Genomic DNA, 20,608 nt, shown 5'->3' with positions numbered 1-20,608 from the left:
CAGGACACTAGGGGACCCACAGGGGAGTGTGGGGTGGGGGGCAGAGACCAGCAGAGAGTTGGGGCTCCAGAAGCCGGTGGCCTGGGAAGGAGCACTGTTTTTCTATCACAGGGGCCGGCACCTTCTGGACCAGTTTGGCTCCAGACTGGGTCATGAGTCAGAAAAGCCGTTGTGTTCCAGTCACGATAAGGTCACAGAACCTTGCGTTTGTTTCCTCATCCGCAGAAAGGAACAACGTCCAACTTCCCCTCTCATGACGAGAGACCCATAAGGTCATGAGAACTTACCAAAGAACCAGGAGACCTTCCTCAGCAACAGGATCCTGGCCCCCAGCTTTCCGTGTGGTGGGGCTCTCAGTGCTGATCCTGTTAAATCCACTTCTATCTTTAGTGAAAACCTACAACGTTATTGCCACGAGTCAGAGAGATCGGAAGGTGTTAAAGCTGCCACTGGCATTCGGCCGTGATGCCTCACGCAGAGGGGACCAAAAGGTAACGAGACCAAGTTCCTCACACGACTTCAATTTAAATTAAACTTCCTTTAATGAAATAAAAAACAAACGGTGCATTGCATAATATCTGTGGTCACAGTATAAAACAATACAATTAGTTCATGTAACATCGGGTATGGACAAAAATACACGAGACCCTTTCTTTGTCTACGTAAAATCTGGCAGATCCTTCTGTGCGACGCTAAGAAAGACAGAGAGTCAACTTTTTTTTTTCTCCTCCTAGCGATCTGCGCGCAATATTTATCACGGAGAATTTGGTCAAACAGCAGAGGAGGACTTACCGAAATCCCAGATCCCTTCTTCCTCTGCTGCCATCGGTGACGCTAAAAAAAAACACAAGTTTTCTGAAAGTAGCAAGTTGTGTAGTATTGCTTATTATTCCTGCCCAAAAGGCTCAGTCTTTGGCTCACGGATGTCAGTGACAAAATCATGGCTGCAGGCAGTCTGTAAAGCAAGAAGCGAGAGCCACCGGGGGAAACAGACAAGGGTCTGGGCAGGAGGGATGTCCTTTGCCAGGATCTTAAGGAAAAGCCACGTGGGGGGGGGGGGGGAGGGGGAGGGAAACACACAAATAAATACATTTCTAAATTAACATTTAAATCCAGTTGGTGAGTCAGAGTTCCATCGTCCCATGAAAAATCCGAAGCGTTGTTAAAAAGTCAGAGTTTGCATTTTTTTTTCTTTTTTCTTTTTTAAAAAGTGAAAAGTGTTATGTAAACATCATAAAGTAAACAATTGAAAGTAATTTTGAGGCTTCTATCTGAACATAGCTTAGGCTCTTCCTGGGGGCTGTTTTTATGATTAGGAAAAAAAAACAAACAAACAAACCCAAACTGTTTATAAAGTTTCTTTTTGTTGAGAAGTGCAATTTCATCTGTGTGAATTGTGGCTAGGTTCTTCTTCTGTTCACACCAGTGCCTCTGGCAGGAACCCCCTTCCAGAAGAGCACTTTGGGGGGGGGGGAAGCCGTATTTGGTACAGCAAGAGAGTGTATCTCACATATTTAAAAGGACACACATTCCAGGCCAGTTTCTGGCCCTGGATGGAGTGAGGTCCCTGGTACAACACCCTGGGATTTCTTCCTCCTCTGTACCAGCCCCTAGGCGACTGGCAGTGTGGCCAGCCCCACGATCACAGGGTGGGGTTGGCGTCAATGCCTTAGCAACCCCAGCCTCGAGCTGCAGTGGCAGTTTGCAGTCAAATGCTCTGCCACGGAGCGATACCCCCAGCAGTGGCAGTTTGAGAGCAGAAGGTACAGCATGTGAACACCTGTCACTTGCCGTGTGTCTGGCGTGACCCATCCATGGTTTTAACGCATACCTGGGGCCACCTGGCCACACTCACAGCAAGGTACCCTTTGCTCTACCAAGAAGGGCCTGCACTACGACAATCCTGAACCTTCTTTTAATGGTGATAACTGTGTGGACTCAAAGGGCACTGGTGTCCCTAACGTAGCACCTGTGAATGTGTGTTCCCTCTTCCGTTCCCGTATATACAATCACCTGGGACCCACCTCCTCTGAGATGGCATAGTTAAGAAACAACTGGGAGAAAAGACCCGAAGCTAGTGCCATCAAGGCCTCCTCCTGTTCCTCTGGTCACCCGTGCTCGGGTGGGGCAGGTGCTGGGCTTGGAACTCACTTGTGCCACTACCGTTAACACAGCGTCTACCGTGAGTGGTCCCCTAGGTGGGCAGGACAAAAAGGGAAGCGGGGTGGCAATCTGCCTCCTGGGGGTGACTCAGTGACAAGGGCAGAGTGGGCTGTGGGCAGCGCAGGGAGGGAAGCAGCGGGGACGATGGTGAGCCGGTGGGCGGGGGAGTGTGGCTCGTCTGGCCCCTTGTGACAAAGAGCCGCACATGAATGGCCATCATTTTGTAGGACTTTATTGCTCAAAACAAACGAATCTTTTTTCCCTTCGGAAGACAGAGCAGCGTGAGATCTGTCAGAGCCAGGATGAAAGAGCAGAGGATTGCAATGCGGGGCATGACTCACCAGTGAGCCTCAGAAAGCCCACTGGGATGCTTCCGAAAGGCCAGTGCTATGCAGGGGCAGATGCCTCAGGGAGCAGAGGAGCTCTTTTGGTCCGCGTCCTACTCCGGGTACGAGCAGTCGGGCAAAACGGATTGCTCTCAGATCTACTTTGTAGGCTGTTCACACGGCAGTAAATTGCTGGTTTCCTTCGTGTTCCTAACAGGAAAGCAAACACACCACAAAGCGTACCCTTGCTCGCTGACCCCCGGCGGGGGGGTCTTACGACGACTTGAAGGGCTGAAAAGGTCATGGAAAATGCACGGTTCTTCCAGGCAATTTCTGATTCTGTGAAGTCGGTCAGTCTTGCAAGCAGCAATACACCTTCACATTAAGGAGCCCAAGCAGCCACGAAGGACGTGGGGTACACGTGTGGGTGTCCCTCGGTGGCCGAGGCCTTCACCTCCCACGAAGGGCAGGAGAGGGGGACGGAGGTGGCGTCCTCCTCCAGACACAGCCCCGGCACCCCGACACTCCTGGCCCGAGCCGAGGACAGCTGACCCCCCAGGACCCTCTTCTGCGCTCCCTGGGGCCCCCTGAGGCACGGCGCCCTCAGAACCATCGGAGGGCCTGCTCCTTCCCTTGTCCCCAACCTCGTCTTCCTTGAGGACCTTCTTACTGCCCCGGACAGAGGTGGCTGTGTATTTTTCTTCATATTCATTCTTAAGGCTAAGGTGGCAAGATAAGGTGCTTGGTGGGGAGCCAAATTCTAGATTCCAGGGCCATTTCAGCACACTCACATAAAGCAAATACGAAAGAAATGGAAAGGGGGCAGAGAAGCAAAAAAAAAAAAAAAAAAAAAAGGAAAAGGAAAAGAAAAAAGCATTTGGGCTCAGTAAGAAGTTACATACTGCAAGTTTAGATTTCAAATGTCTAAACCCCTGAAAATACGGGGTGGGTAGGGTGGTCAAAGCCACGAATGAGCCTGCGGCACAGGTCTGTGTTGTCGCTGGGCCGGGGCGGACGGCTTCGTCTAGTGGCCCTCCTAACACAGGCCCGACACGGAAGCTGGCTCCTGGCGGGCAGCTCTGTCCTCACCTAAGACAAAGAACTCTGAGAGCCACCGTCCTTCCTCACCGCGACCCCTCAAAACCAAACATACGAACACACACAGGTCAGAGATCTATAAACCGGTAGGAGAAAAAAATTAGACAAAGGGTAACCATTAAAAAGCCGCAGCCGGGAACACACACACGCGATTGTTCTACCAGAAAGTGCCGTGGGAAGAAGAGTCGTGGGCTGGTAAACGTGTCCGCGCTCAGAACTTGACATGCGGGGGGGAGAGAGCGCCCGGTCCCACCTGAGATTGGAGAGGACTGGTTTCTAGTGTCACACACTGCACGTGAGAAAGATCGCGGTCCTCCCCCCCCCCGTCGCTCCTAGACCGCCCCTGTCGCGGCTCCCCCGGCGTGGCCTAGTCCATTTCCATGGACATGAGGCGGCGGCGCTCACGCCTTGTCTCCTGGACCTCCTTCTTACAGCACCAGTGGGAGCTACAGTACCCGATGAGGCAGGACAGGAGCCCGATGACGGTGGACAGGCCCACGCCGATCAGCAGTGGGTACTTGAAGGCGTTCAGCACTGGAGGGAAGGAACAGGGGGATGCCGGTCAGTGGTGCGAGGAGGTGGCCTCGGGAAGCCTGCCCCCTCCCTTCCCCTCCCCTCCCCACCCAAGCGGGTGTCCCCGCGGGGCCCAGCTGGCACTCAAGCTGTCCCCAGCACCTAGCGCAGCGCTCCGGGCAGGAGCCCTCTCATCTGCCCACAAAGTGAGCACATGACACCCCGCCCGGTTCTGTGGGGGAGAAACAAAAAACCGGGAGAAAGATTTCGTTCGTTTGATGTCTCTGAATGTCAGCTTGCTTTTTAGGGTTTTGGCAGGGGACTGATTTTTAAAAGTCAGTATAAGGGCGCCGCACATTCAGCAGCAGATGCGTCCTTAAAAAAAAAAAAAATAACACACAACACTGTTCATACATCAATTCTGTGCATCGAATAACTGAAGTGTACTAGCAGGGCTATTTTAAGTAACACTAGAGTCGATTATCCAGGAAAGTGAATGATTCCCTCCCTTGTTCAGGAAATCTGGCTTTTCATATGGAGCTACTTGAAGCAAGGAATTTCTGCGATGCAAATGGGATAAATGACAAAGTTTCAGGAATGCACAGACACGGTACGGACCCAAATCCCGAGTCCCTTCTCCCAGAAGCAGCAGTACTCTTTGCGCGGGTGCTAGCACGCCTGCCGGCAGCTGGCATTTAATGTCGCTCACCTTTCGGAAGAGCCCATCGTACGGCAGAGGAGACAGAGAGCCACAGAGGCTAAGGCATCCGTGGACAAGCTGGGGCTCCAGTTCCAGTCTCCCCCACACTGACATCTCCTCAGGGACACCCACTCAAAGCTCTCCCCTAACCCTCGGAGGCGCCAGGACTTTAATTCTCTCTGGGGAATTTCTCCATTAATGTGTACTCTGAAGTTTTTGCAGAGAAGACAGGTTTCTCATTAGCCCAGGAACAGCTGCCCCCGCTCTGGGATGCTCGGGGAACAGAGGGGTGGGAAGGGGGCCCTCCAACCACCTAGTTAGAATGACTCTGGAGGCCGGTGTTGGCCAACAAGGCAGGGAGCCCCCTTCTCGTCCCAGGGTTCCGGAGAGAACCCCCTGCATGCTAATGACACCAGCTGGATCCTCCCTTTTCCAAGAAGCAAAACCAAGAGGGCAGGAGGGGCAGGAACCCACTCACCGCCTCTCCCGGGGCCCTGAACCTGCTCCCTCGATGCCATTCTCTGGCTCTGCCTGGCAGAATCCATGCCAGCCCCGTGACAGGGAAAGGGGTCTGCACAGAATTCGGAGAAACCATCAAACGTCTCTCCGGTAAGTCCTAACCACCACCTCCCGGTGGCGGCTCGGGCACACGATGCCGCACCTGGGGTAGCAGCAAGGCCTCCTTCTGCGTGCCGGCCCAGGGCAGGTCTACAGAGAGAGAGAGGGCCGGGTGCTGGGTGGCACATTCCTCGAAGGGCGGCCACCTGACCCTGTCGGCCGCCGCACAGCCCAGAGACGTAACCGGACGTCCTCCTTACCATCCATCTTCACAGTCACAAAGATGGGCTTGGAGTAGATCTCTGCCTCCTTCTGCCAGGAGCCTGTTGGGGACCTCACCCACGGGGTCACGGAGCAGTAGTAGTTGCCAAAGTCCTGGTCCTCGGAGCCATGGACTCGCAGCAAGAATTCCAGCACGCTGACACGCTCCAGGCTGAGCTCACTCTTCCGGTCTCTCTCGGCCGTGGTCACAATCCCCTTCCGATCCAGAGAAGACAGGAGGACGGGAGCCTTGTCCAGACCGAAGGAGTGCACCGCGAACCAGGACACGTCAAAGGCCATGTCGTCTGTGGATTACAGACCACGCCAAAACCCCGGGTCAGCGCAACGGGCGGAAACGCCACACGAGGCTAACGCGCGCGTAACCTCACCAGGGGCCAGCGCTGGCCTGTATGCCTTGGGTCTCACTGGATCCTCGCAACCCCGCGATGACGGCCCTGTCACACTGCCTGCTCAACGGCGGGACCAAATACTTTATTCGAGGTCACAGAGCCAGGGGCGGGAGAACGTGTGACTTCACACAGGGAGCGTAGCTGCGGACTCTGCTTTTTTTTTTTTTTTTTTTTTTTTACATTTATGTAGTTTTGAGAGAGACAGCACCAGCGGGGGAGGGTCAGAAAGAGAGGGAGACAGAATCCAAAGCAGGCTCCAGGCTCCGAGCTGTCAGCACAGAGCCTGATGCGGGGCTCGAACTCACAAATCGTGAGATCGTGACCTGAGCCGAACTCGGACACTTAACTGGCTGAGCCACCCAGGTGCCCCGACTCCGCCCTCTTTTTTTTTTAATTCATTTGTTTTGAGAGAGAAAGGCAAAGGGAGAGTGAGCAAGGGAGGGGCAGACAGAGAGGGGGAAGAGAGAATCCAAGCAGGTTGCTGTCAGCACAGAGCCTGATGCGGTGCGAGAACCCACGATCCGAGAGCAGGAGTCGGACGCTTGACCGACTGAGCCACCCAGGCGCCCCCGGAATCTGCCCTCTCTACCCTGCTGCCACCGCCCAGTCTAACGGGCACCCCAAACTGTCTCCCACAGCAGTGTTCCTTGACATTTCAGGCAGAAGAGCCCAGACCCAGAGGCCGCTAACCGCGGTCAAGGACAAAAGGTACGTAAAGTGACCTGTACACAATTCAGTGTCAACAGTTTAGATTTTATTGTTCTCAGTCCTTTTCTTCCCCGGCCGAAGCACTCAAGTTCCAGACAAGAGGAAAAAAAAACGTCAAACTGAGAAAATTGAACACAACTTAACAGTCCCAGAGAGGAATACTACTGAACCTTAAAGTACCCTGCAAAACGAGGGCTCTAACAGCGTCAAATAAATGAAGATGGGCATCTGACAAAGAAGACTGGTACAAGAGGCAATGCTCACAGGGTGTGAAGTCAGAGCACATGCCATGAGCCCCTGACCTCTTCCTCTGGCTGTTCCCAGTGGAGCAGCAGTGTCAGAACTGGGACACATCCAGCAGGCAAGAAAGGACCACGAGGCCACAAACACGGTTTTCTCTCTCTGTGTTTAAATGTTTATTCACCTCTCAGAGCCAGTGAGAGAGAGAGACAGAGCGTGAGCAGGGGAGGGGCAGAGAGAGAGGGAGACACAGAATCTGAAGCAGGCTCCAGGCTCTGAGCTGTCAGCACAGAGCCCGACGCGGGGCTCGAACCCACAAACCGTGAGATCACGACCCGAGCCGAAGCCAGACCCTCAACCGACTGAGCCACCCGGGCGCCCCCAACACCGTTTTCTCTCAAATTCACTTGACAAGGCTTTCTGCATACATGTGAAATTACCCCACGTCTGTTAAACAAAAAGTAACGTTTATTCACGAGCGAAAATACACTGGTGACCTCCAATAGCGCTACGTCAAGGCAAACGGTATTCAGGTGCTTACGTATTAAAAGAAAAAAAACAGGGGCGCCTGGGTGGCGCAGTCGGTTAAGTGTCCGACTTCAGCCAGGTCACGATCTCACGGTCCGTGAGTTCGAGCCCCACGTCAGGCTCTGGGCGGATGGCTCGGAGCCTGGAGCCTGTTTCCGATTCTGTGTCTCCCTCTCTCTCTGCCCCTCCCCCGTTCATGCTCTGTCTCTCTCTGTCCCCAAAATAAATAAACGTTGAAAAAAAAAAATTAAAAAAAATAAAAGAAAAAAATAAAAGAAAAAAAACAAAAGCAAGACTTTGTACAAAATTATCCACATGGTTAAGTCCTTTCCAACTTGCTCTGAAAATGCTAAGCGCCAGAGCAAACCTCAGCTCCCTACCCACAGGATGACAGCTCTCCACACCAACGCTCAAAATACCTGCTTTCCCTCCCCCTCGTCCGCTGTGGCACTTGAGCAGAAAATTGGATTGCTCTCAGTGTGTGGGTCATCTCTTGCCAAGAAGACCAACTCCCCGGGGGAAGGGGGGGCAGAGGAAGTGCTGTCAACATCCTCACGCCCTCACGGTGCCAGGGCAGAGGGGGCCCCCGGGATCATGGTCACGTGCTCAGTGCAGCTGTCGCCTGGGGACGCGGGGCGGTTACAAAGGCAAAGTCACAACTGCTGTCCCCGTTATGTGGGCTCCGATTCGTGCCCCAGTCCCGCCGCGCCTCACAGAGCTGAGGCTGGCCTGGAGGGCCAGGCTCCCGGGCTGGACCAGTACTGGCGAGCCACGTGGCCTGGAGGAGTGACTTAATTCCCCGCGGCTCAGTTTCCTCGGCTGTAAAATGAGTATTAACAGCTTCACCGTGGTTAAGTTAGCTATCTCTGCAAGATGCTTAGAACAGCACCTGGCACGTAGGAAGCGCTCACTAGCCCTACCTCCACAGTACGACACACAGGGTCCACAAACAGGTGCTAACAGGGAGGGCGTTAGCGCCTGTAGCAGAGGCTCGCGGTGCCCGCCCCGACCAGCTGCTGACGGTGCTGACTGCTAACACTCTCACACCCGTGCCCTCTTGCCGAGGGTCAGCCTCAGCTGACGGAAGCCACCTCCTGGAGGTTAGGCAACACCCTTGCTCCCCAACCGTTCAGCCCGTGAACAGTGGCTGACTGACGGCGGGCATCTAAAAGCCCAGTCCCTCACCTCAAGGAGGCCATACTCTGTGGTACAACCCACGCGCCAGAACTCGCCGTGGGGAGTTAAGACTCGTTCTGAAGTCACGTCTTTGCCTGGCTTCCTTCCCTTGCCCGCCTGGACTCCCTCACTCCCTGGGCGCACAACTTCAATGAATCACTTGCACACCTGTCTCGGGGCTTTGCTTCTAGAGGGCGTGACCTAAGACACTGACTCTAAAGGGCCACACGATCTGCCTCGTCCCTCCCCTTCTGGGCACAAGAGCGCCTTGGCGCTTGGCCCATGTATGTGATACGTCCTTTCCAAAAGAGAATTCCTTCACGGCCCATCGGATGCATGAGGAAAAACTGAATTATAGCGTGTGCTTAATTATTCAGAATCTTCCACCCACACCGTCCACGGGTGCAAAGTTCTGGAAAACTGTGATCTGCATGATAACAGCCACCTATAGCTTCGGTAATTACCCTGGGGGAAAAGACTCTTATATTAAGGGCATGATTAATATATGGGGACCCATTAATTTGCTGAGAATGAACATTTACATGATTTATTTTTGCACGTGTCACAAACGAGCTTCAAGGGTAAACATGGTACCAACCGCTGAAAAGGATGTACCTCCCCTCCTCCTGCCAGCCTCTATTACTTTCACTTCCGTTTCTACTTCTGAATCCCACTCTGTCCCCCCCCTCCCCCCCAGTCCACATCTCAGCTTATTCGAGACCGAGGCACCCTACCCCGCACCTTGAGAACAGAGCTAACCAACTGGTGGCTCGGAGGGACTTCTTTTCTTTTTCACCAATTCTTCTTTCTCCCACCTCTAAAACTCAACCATGTTGAGGCTCCCTGCAAGAACCAATTCGGTATCAACCAGCCAGTCCCGGGGTCCGTAACCTGCAGCCCGCGGGCCAGACCCAGCCCATCACCTATTTTTGTCAATAAAGCTTCGGTGGAACACAGCCAAGCGCATTTGCTTACATACTGTCCGCGGCTGCTCTCGCTGCGGAGGTGACTGCTGCGGAGGTGACTGCCGCAGAGGTGACTGCTGCAGGCCTCCCACGAGGCCAAAAATACCTCTCACCGGAACCCTTTATGGAACATAACTGCTGACCCTGCAGTAGTGGCTACCCGAACCGCGGGCCGGAGGGCCTGCGGCCACCCAGGCCTCCGCTGCTCGATGCCAGAGGGATCATGCCGTTCACTCTGGTTTCCCTGCAGGCCGTCCTCGCGTTGCTTACAACCTGCCCTGAATACAGAATGAAAACCTGCTTCCCGTGCCCACCCCAGGGCCACGCATCCAGTGGTCTCTGCGCAGAGCTTGATTCCTTTCAAACCCTGCGGGTCTAAGTGTCAGGCGAAGACACCGACTGGTCGCTGAAGGGGGCCAGGCAGAACAGGTGTAAGACTGATGGCCCACGGCTCCCAGGCGTCCTGTTGGCAGTGCTAATATTTTTTGCAAAGAAAAGGTTTACAAAGGTTTCCCAAGAATTTAAACAATAGCACCGCCTGGTCGCTCGCCCCATTTACTCTGCTCTGTATTTCATCACAGACTTAACACCACCTGATATTACGTTATATGGTGATTTCTGTCTCCTTAATCAGGTGGCAAGCTCCGTGAGAAGAGCCGTGGAGTGTTCTAGTGCCTCCTCTATTCCCAGCACCTGTTGACAGAAGACGCTCAATGCATCTCTGAATGAATAAATGAATGAAAGACCAGGGAAAGGGGCTGGACTCTGCTGGTAGGTTTCAAAGCAGCTTGAATCGGCCCCGGAAGTGGCCCACTGATTGCCTTGAGAGCTCATGTTCCAGTGTCTGGAATCATCTAACGCACAGATGCCTCCATCGACAAGTATTTATTAAACACCTACTGAGTACCAAGTCCTGAGCTAGGCAATTTGGGATCAGCAGAGAGTCTAATCCCTGGCCTCCAGGTCTACGCAACACAGTGGGAAGACACGAGACACATTCAGGGAAAGCAAGATGGAGCAGGAGGCAAGACAGAGAGAAATACCTGGATCCAGCGCTCCTCCTTCAACAGCGATGATACAAAACAGCTTGATCAGATCTCCCCGGATAACCGACGGTGTGTCTGAATGCACGGAGGCATTAAATATAGGACCTGGAAAACAGTGATGGCACCTCATTATTCCCGTTCACACTCGTGTTTAAATTCCATTCCTGGCGCTCTAATGGCCATCTAAATGTGGCCCGCCTTCCTCGGACCTGGGCTAGGTGGCGGTCTAAGGTGGCTTTGCTTCTCTTCAGAGAGACACGTGCATCACGCACAGTCAAATGAGCGTCCTCTTCATTACAGCCACCACAGAACTCTTCCTATAGAATTACTTTTGCTTCTGGCTTTTCCCGTACCTCTTCTCTGATGACAACCGTGGTCCCATTCGAAGGCCACCCCCACCTGCCAGCCTGATACAGCCTGGGTTGCTTCTGCTTCTGTGCGGGTCACCTCCAGGCCAAGGTGGCAGGAGAGCAGAGGGAACAGGACTGGACTGGGGACACTTCTGGCCCCCGACGGGGAGAGCGGCCTCGCTGTGCTGGGGACAGGGGCTCTGCCGTTAGGAGGCTGAGATCCAGTGAGCAGACCAACTTGCCAACAATGACGACACTGTAGGGGGCACTGGCGGGCACCACAGGCTCCAATCTGTCAGGGGAAATCGAGGCAGCATGGGTATTGCTTCAAAACACTACCCACACAGGATCGGTCTCGCACACCTTCCTGAGAACACCTCTCCTTGACTTTCAGTTTGCTTTAAAAAAAGAACTTTCTCCTTCTTCCAGAGGCCAGAAGATGGTGCTACTCAAAGTGTGCTAACTGTATAGGGCACAGGTACTCCAAGCTTTCGAGTTGTGAGCACAAAAATGAGCAACAAAATTGGAAGTATAAAGAGTGAACACATAAAGAGAATTTAGTGCTAGAATTTCATAATATTTGCCACAGAGTCAGTTAGATGCATCTGACTGTAGATATCATTGCTATTATGCTATTTGATTACTAGACATAAGTAAGTGACTTATTAAATTAAAAAAAAAAAAAAAAGTATCCCAGGGTGCCTGAGTGGCTCATTTGGTTGGGCGGCTGACTCTTGGTTTCGGCTCGGGTCATGATCTCACAGTTTGTGAGATCGAACCCCACGTTGGACTCTGCACTGATGGTGCGGAGCCTGCTTGGGATTCCCTCCCTCCCCCTCTCCCTAAGAATAAAATATGGGGCACCTGGGTAGCTCAGTTGGTTGAGCTTCTGACTTTGGCTCGGGTCATGGTCTCACGGTTTGTGAGTTCGAGGCTCACATTGGGCTCACTGCTGTCAGTACAGAGCCGGCTTCAGATCCTCCGTTCCCCTCTCTCTCTGCCCCTCCCTTGCTCATTCTCATTCTCTTTGTCTCTCTCTGTCTCTCTGTCTCTCTCTCTCTCTCTAAATAAAAATTAAAAAAATAAAAAAAACTTCAAAAAAAAAAAGTATCCCTTTGCACGGCCGCAATCTGGCTCCTATCGTCTTCACTCCTTTTACTCCTCGGTTTTAAGTGGCAGCATTACGTAGCTTTCAGCCAACCTGATCCGAAGAGCTCAGTATTTACCTTATTCTAATTTCTAAAATCTCAGAACAGGCAAACCTGAAGAAGGTTCCAGAATACCTATGGGACTTCTCTTGGGTTTCCTGGGAAGCAAAAAGAGATGGCCCTGGACACAGATTCTGAAACTCATTCAAAGCTAAACATATTGTGATTACTATCTTTTAAATCAGATCATCAAAGAGGAGGAAGTACTTTTTTTTTTTTTAACACCTACAAGAAATGACCGAGAAAGAGTGTGAAGGTCATGCGAACCAACGAGGCAGAGTCGAAAAGGCTGTATTTTCACTTCACCGTGAGCGGGAAGATGAACTGCTCGGATTGCTTTCCTCACACCAAGGACCAGAGTGGTCTGTTCTGCTGGGAGAAAGGCAAAGGGCGGGCGGAGGAGACGGCAGCCCAGGGGGGTGGGGCAGCCCTGAGCAGGTTGTGGGGAGAGTTCAGATGAACCACGGGCAGCAGGAGGGCATCAACTCTGGGGGCAGGGCAGGGGGATCATGACGGAATGGCGGTCCCGGGCATGGGGAAAGGGATGAAAGCAGAGAGAAGAGGGAAGCCTGACCTACGTGTGGACGGCCTGCCCTTCAATTAACTGCCCTCCCAGCCACGGTTCCCACAGGTCCTGACCAGCCTGGATTTGATCTACCTGGATGGCTCCCTGAGAGTGCACGTTAGTAGCAGCCAAGGTGACCCGTGAGGACCACATGTTTTCTCTGACTAGAAACAGAGCTCCACCAAGGGGCTTTCTGGAAGTGTCCAGCCCCCTTCTGACACACCACAAAATGATAATAAAGCAGGAAGATCCTCATCATGGATTTGGGTTTCTAAATTTGAACCCGCAAAGGAAGACTTACCAATTTGGACAAATTTCACTTTCGTTTCTTTGTATGTCCAAAGAAAACCCAAAATGCCTTGTAGGTCACAAGTTATGGTTGTCATTTCCCCTAGCGGCTACGGCTGTGGGAACAACGGAGCACTTGTGCTACGGCTCACGATGCAGACAAGGGTCTGGGAAAAGGCCTTCATTGTGATATATAAACGGCGGTGCACTTCCTTCTAATGAAATCAACAACTTGCTGTTAATATGGGTCTTTATGCCAGCCTTGGAAATATTTTTATTATGGTCAATTTCTGTGGTAATGCTATTTTTGCGAGGGAATTTGGTTAACTTCACAGATGACAGACGTCGGCACAGAGAATGTAAGTGAACAATCAGAGTCACTAGATGTCCCCCGATTCCTAGTCTGCAGAGAGTAAGCACACGGACCACTTAGTTTTTAAATACAAACACCGACAGGACCATGTTCCAACTCCAGCCCCTAAAAAAAAGGTTATAAACAGCAGTGTTTTTGTGAAAGCCCAAACTGTAGGCCACCCGCATGTCCATCAATAGGGTAATGGTTAACTAAATTTTCTAGGAGGTGTAGTCATTAAAGTTGTTATTTACCTAGAATTCGTTTTAACATGAAAAATACGTATCTTATAAGGTTAAGGCGGGAAAGCAGATCATGAAAATGTATATACGGCCTGAAGTCACAGTCATGAAGAAAACACGTTAAGAGAAGATTTCTAGGAAGACAGACAACACCAATTAACAAGGTCTGGTAGGTTATGGGTAATTCTTTTCCTTCTCTACTGTATCATATTTAAAATTTTTTCTCTTTTAAGGAGAAGAGCTTTCGTATTATCCTTTTTGAAAGGCCAAAACCTTGAACACCATAACATTTAATCCATATTTCCCCCTGACACTTTGGGTCAGTGAAATTCATGACTCAGCAGGGCCCCTTGGGAAACACTGTCCTCGTACCAAGATGCAAGTACCCCCAAACCAGAGGATAGAAAGGTGGACACCAGGAAGGACCTCTTTGTCATATGGCTCTTATGGCGTGCTGCTGATTTTTAGGAAGCAAACACTCTTCAATATCAAGTCAGTGCTTGCTGGGAGTCAATCGGGGTGAGGGCACTGTGCTGGAAGGATCTGATGGCAACTTCTCCTAACTCAACTGTGAACTGGCCATGACAACTGCATAGATTAAATACAATAAAAACCTTAGCCAGTCTAAGACCGAAGCCAGTGTTCAACCTTTTATCATTTTATCTGTTGTGCAGAGATTTAAAGAATTGAGAAATACATTCAATACCCATTCCTCACCCAGGAATAAAAAGATCTTATGTCTCCCTTCTTTCCCATAACAATTCGAGAGAAACAGCAAATAACAAATGTAAAACAAGATGGAATAAACTCCTATAGAGAGTAAAACAGATACATGAATGAAAGACAAAGACCACATAATCCTCTGAATATCAATAGATACAGAATAAGTATTTGACAACATTCACCATCTCTCATGGTAAAAACAAACAAACAAACAAACAAAAACAAACAAAAAAAACCACTCACCAAACCAGTAATGAAGGGAAACTTCCCCAACTCAATAAAGGGCATCTATGAAAAACCCACAGTTACAATGATTCTTAATGGTAAAAAACTGCAACCTTTCCCCGTAAGATCAGGAACCACACAAGGATATCCTCTCGTGCCACTACCATTCAACATTGTACTAGAGATGCTAGCCAGGGCAATTAGGCAAGAAGAAGAATTAGAAGGCATTCAGTTTGGAAAGGAAAAATTAAAATTGTCTTTATTCACAGATGCCATTTCATTGTATTTAAAACAGTCCAAGGAATCAACCAAAAAAAAAAACCAATTAAAACTAATAATAAGTCCAACAAGGTTACAGAGTCTGACATCAATATAAAAGGTTGCAGAACCTGACATCGATATACAAAAATCAGTTGTGTTTCTTTCTATACACTTGCAACGAATAAACAGAAAAGGAAATTAAGAGAGCCATCCCAGGGGTGCCTGGGTGGCTCAGTCGGTAGAGCGTCCAACTCTTGATTTTGGCTCAGGTCATGATCTGCTGGTTCGTGGGCTCCTGCTCCATGTTGGACTCTGTGCTGACAGCATGGAACCTGCTTGGGATTCTCTTTCTCCCTTTCTCCCTCTCTCCCTCTCTCCTTCCCTCCCTCTAAATAAATAAATAAGTAAGTAAGTAAATAAATAAATAGCAATTCCATTTACAATAGCATCAAAAAATAAAATACTTAGGATAAATTTAATGAAAGAAGTTCAAGATTTGTATGCTGACAACTATAAAACATCACTGACAGAAATTAAAGAAGGCCCAAATAAATAAAAACATGTACCATGTTCATGGATTGGAAGGCAGTACTGTTATATGGCAATACTCTCCAAACTGATCTACAGATTCAACAGAAGTCCTATGAAAGTCCCAGCTGTCATTTTTGCAGACATTAATGGGTGATCCTAAAATTCATACAGATATGCAAGGGACCTAGAAAAGCCAAAACAATCTTGAAAAAGAACAAAGTTGGGAAGGCTCATATTTCTTGATTTCAAAACTTACCTCACAGCTCAGTAATCAAACAATGTGGTACTGGTATAGGAACAGACATACAAAGCAATGTTATAGAACTGAGAGTCTAAAAACACCCTTACACTTATGGGTAAATGATTCTTGACAAGTGTGCCAAGACAAGTCAAGGGGAAAAGAAGAGGCTATTCAACAGATGGTGCAAGAACAGCTGGTTCTTCACATGTAACAAGGCAAAACTGAATCCCTTCCCCTGCCATACACAAAAATTAACTAAAATGGATCATAGCCCTAAATGTTAAGAGTTGAAACGTAAAACTGTTAGAAGAAAACAGAACCATAAATCTTCACAACCTTGGATCAGGAAATCGTTACTTGGACAAGACACCAAAAACATAAACAAAAAAAGAAAAAACTAAATTGGACTTCATCAAAATTAAAAGGTTGCATGCTTCAAGGGATACCATCAACAAAGTGAAAAGACTACCCAGACGGGGAGAAGGTATTTTTAAACAATGTATCTGTGAAGGGGCTTGTATCCAGACCATATGAAAAACTCAACTAACCAATGATAAAAAGATAAATAACTCAATTTAAAAATGAGTAAACAATCTGAACAGACATTTCTCCAGAGAAGATACACATATGACCAATAACTACACGAAAGGATGCCTAACATCAACAGTCATTGGGGAAATGCAAATTAAAGCCACAATAAAATACTACTTCACATACCCACCAGGTTGGCTCTTCTAGAAAAGATGGAGAATACCAGGGTTGGTGAGGATGCGGAACACTTAGAACCGTCACACGTTGCCGGTGGGAATATAAAACTGAGCGGCTGCTTTGGAAAACAAACATGGCAGTTCCTCAGAGTTAAAGAGAGCTACCATATGACCCAGCATCACTCCTCGGTGAGAAATGAACCCTCGTGTCCATCCAAAATCTTGTACGCTAAAGCTTATGCCAGCATGATTCACAGTAGCCAAAGAGTGGAAACAACTTAATGTCCATCAACAGATGAATGGATAAACGAAATGTGGGACGGCCACACAATGGAATACTATTCAGCCACGAAAAGGAATGAAGCAATGGCACACGCCCTAACATGGACGTTTGAAAACATCATGTAAAATGAAAGAAGCCAGGCACAAATGTCCACATATGTGATTCAATTTATGTGAAATGTCCAGAGGAGGCAACTCTACAGAGACAGAAAGATTAGTGGCTGCGGGGGGCTGGGGGTGGGGGCGGGGAGTACTAATGAGTCGAGTTTCTTTCTGGAGCGATGAAAAATTCCAGAAGAGATTGTGGACGGTTGCACAACTCTGTGAATATACTAAAAACTACTCAATTGTACAGTTCACATGGGTGACTTTTCCAATGTGTTAACTGTAATTCAATAAAGCTATTATTAAAAAAACAAACAAGCAAATACACAACAAAAGAAACTTGCACTTTCTCTGCTCTTTCCAAATCTCAGGGTTTAAATCAATATTTCCTCTTCAGTAACCTAAAGGTTAACGGATTAGAAAATGCCAGAAGATAATTTTTTTTAAGTTTTTTTAAAATTTATTTTGAGAGAGTGACAGAGAGAGAGAATGAATCCCAAGTAGGCTCCATACTATCAGCTATCAACACAGCGTCTGATGTCAACACAGGGCTCAAACTCAGGAACCATGAGATCATGACCTGAGCCAAAATCAAGAGTCGGATGCTTAACCAACTGAGCCACCCAGGTACCCCAAGATAATTTCATTATAGTATTAAAGTTTATGTTAATACAAAATAATACTAAAAAAATAACTTTAACAGAAAAAAATAAACTTTAAGGTCTAGTTTACTTTTAATATAAAAGGTAATCATTTAATTCAACAAATATCTCGTATTCACTATGCTGATTCAATTAACACTTGAATTTTTACAGGTGAGTATAAATGTACACGTTCAGAAATTTCTCCCTGGGATTCATGGGAGATTGACTGAAAACATTCAACATTAAACTCACAAATGATGATCGTTTCACCTTGATATCCTAAACAAAACTGGGGATCAAAAACTTTTAACTGACCTACCTACCAAAATGCACACACATAGGCAGAGATTTCAGAAGAGCTTCATGAATTACACAGATGAAAAAGAAACATTTCTCTATGTATCCATGCCATTAAAAAAAAAAAAAAGTGGGCCTTTCCGCCTTACAGCATAAAAACATTCTACTTAACCAAAGATAAAATCAAGTCGGAAATAGACACAAAAATGCCCTTGTTTTAACTGATCTTCCCATACATGAACACCACCAATAACTATTCCTAACGAACTGGTGACAGGTACATTCATTCATCCATACCACCACAGCTCTGGTAACTCAATTAACTGACGGGAAATCTTTCTCCAGTCCCAAAGCAAGGGGAGGCATAAGGTCAGAAGCTCACCCCCTGCGGGGAAATACTGCTCTGTAAGTTGGACCAAAACTAGTGCCCATCACCTTCAGTCCTGGGGACCCCTAAAGACCCACTAAAGAGTGAAAGCTATGGGGCTGGATGCCACGGGGGTCTTGGCTCTGAACCTTGCACTTCTGGCAAGCCATTTACAACCCCTCTGGGGGTTCAGCTCCCTCTTCTCTTTGTACTCCACCGTGTTCTCTAAAGGTTCTAAAATAGCTGAGTTTGGGTTCATCTATTTAAAAAAAAAAAAAAAAAAGGTAGTTTTTACACACAAAAACTGATACACGAATATTCACAAGGATTATTCGCAATGGTCCAGGAACTAGAAAACACCCGAATGGCCACAAGCTGATAAACAGACAAAGAAAACGTCGTGTCTCTGCACACTGGAGTATTATTCAGCCATAAAAATGGATGAATTACTGATACATGCTACAACATGGATATCCCTGAGGACACTGTTTAACAATTAAGAATACAGGCAAACAAAAAACAGAAAACTCTATGTTAAGGTGGAAGAAAAAAAAAAGACATGAAGACCATATATTATATTCCATTAACGTAAAGTGTCCAGAACGGGTACGTGTATAGAGACAGAAAGAAGGGGAGTGCTTGCTGGGAGGCTAGGGATTGAAGGGTGTCGGAGGAGGGGTACAGGATTTCTGCAGGCGTATGAGGAAAATGTTCTCCAATCGACTGTGGTGATGGCTTCACAGCTGTGATTGTCCTCAAAGCCACTGAATTATGCCCTCTGAATGGGTAAACTGTATGGCACGTGAATCACACCTCAATAAAGAAAGCCATTTAAAAAAAAAGTAAGCCACTGGATCAAGATCCTAGGGTCTCTCTAGTTCAGTGTGAGGTTCAACAGGGCTCCCTACTCACCAGCAGTCTGGAAGTCGATCTCAATAGGGTTGGACAGACTGGTTGCTGCTTCTCGCCACAGGCTGCCCCGGACAGGAGACCAGGCTGTCACCACGCAGCGGTACAGCCCCGCATCCGACACCTGAGTCTGGTACATTCGATAACGAAACTCATCTTCCTGCACCTTCTCGAGCACAACGCCATCCACCCGCGATGCGTCTGTCCAGTTCTCCAGCTTCACCACGGAATCCTGGTCCAGGGAGATGATGTACTTGGTTTCATTGGGGCTGGAGAGGTCCCCAACAGGCTTCTCAGCGGTGATGAGAACAGAGTAGCGCGGCGACTTAATATTCTTGGAAGACACTTTGCACGTCATCTCAAATGTATTTCCTGCAGCAAAGAAAGGCTTTGGCTGCCTTGCCTTCACCACAAGCACGGAATCTGGAACGAAGCACCAGAAAGAGGTGATTTCCAACAGGCCTGGTTAAAATGGACGTACGTCTGAGAGCACAATGACGGGGGAATTGGAATTTAGGCGCAAACTGCCGCACGACAGCACTTAAGAAAATCCGGAAACCCGGAAGGAAAACCACACGGATCTGGAAGCAGGCTACAGGCCACCATGCTAGATGAAGCAGAAGAGACTGGAACGATTTGGTGGGCGTGAGGGAATCTGGGAGACTTGCGGTGCCCTCAAGGACAGGAGGCAGAGCTGACGCTTAGAGGACGGGAGGAGACGTGGTTGAACCCATCACCCAAGGGGGACTCTAGGCCATGCCAGTTGCCTGCCCTCCCCTGAGGTTCTGCTGGGTGAGGGAGAGTCCGCTGGGAGGAGCAGAGCAAGGGAGAAATGGGTTCTTTCTGTTTCATCATATGATGCTCTCGGTCAGAATGGGGTTATTACTCAAGTGACTGGAATACGCACCTGTAGCTCTAGTCCTTCCCACAGAGACACTGTTTTAACATTTTGGGCGAGTGTCCATGGCTACACTAACTTTACGTTTAAGCACATTACTCCCTGCTTCTCTGTGAAAACAGAAATCCCTAAGCATATACACATTAGGAGTCATCTATATTATGACAGCTCAATGTCAGGCACGCGGAAGGTACTTCAGTATTGGTTGAATGGATGAATAAATGAATTAAACATACTCTTTTTATCCTTTAATAAGATTATTAATTCTATAATCTGCCTAGCTAGAAACTGAAATTTTTATATTGGGTTTTTGCACCAAACCTATTAGGCAGAACACGTGTGTTATATAGTGTCTGTCCAGTGTCACTGGTTCCTGAGGTCCCACGGAGCCACCCACATTCTTTCTTGGTTCTCCCATGAGTTTGGTAATCCACTGATTAATTACCCAAGTACTTAGAGCCTCCCATATTCCAGGTACTGGCAATAAACAAAGAATGCCTTATATGCTAGCAGAGGAAGAGGAACAAAATAAATAAATAAAATATACAGTATGGTTAGCGGGGGATCATGTGTGAGAAAATGAAGACGAGCCAGCAAAGGAGGCGGAGAAGGAAGAGCTGTGAGATAGGAGGGAAGCCTAGGGAGGACACTGTCCCAAAGCCAAGGGAAGACCAGAGAGGACGGCGTACCACGGCCAAGGAAAAACCAAAGTACTTCTGGG

The 20,608-nt window shown here is 48.6% G+C and overlaps 1 protein-coding gene across 1 annotated transcript in view; it reads right to left on the bottom strand.

The window, feature by feature from the left end:
* Nucleotides 1-518: 518 nt before the first annotated feature.
* The window catches only part of PTGFRN (prostaglandin F2 receptor inhibitor), an 86,959-nt gene continuing 66,869 nt past the window's right edge, over nt 519-20,608 (bottom strand). The window contains exons 7-10 of the mRNA XM_027060835.2: nt 18,993-19,412; nt 10,690-10,797; nt 5,619-5,924; nt 519-4,121 (exon numbers count right to left, since the gene is read on the bottom strand). Of these exons, the coding sequence (XP_026916636.1) occupies nt 3,955-4,121; nt 5,619-5,924; nt 10,690-10,797; nt 18,993-19,412 (1,001 nt within the window). The 3' untranslated portion in view covers nt 519-3,954. The remainder of the gene's footprint in view (nt 4,122-5,618; nt 5,925-10,689; nt 10,798-18,992; nt 19,413-20,608) is intronic.

This window comes from Acinonyx jubatus, chromosome C1 (assembly GCF_027475565.1).
Source record: "Acinonyx jubatus isolate Ajub_Pintada_27869175 chromosome C1, VMU_Ajub_asm_v1.0, whole genome shotgun sequence".
NCBI lineage: Eukaryota > Metazoa > Chordata > Mammalia > Carnivora > Felidae > Acinonyx > Acinonyx jubatus.
Note: the sequence above shows the minus strand (reverse complement) of the source record. Positions and strands in the feature narration are given on the sequence as shown.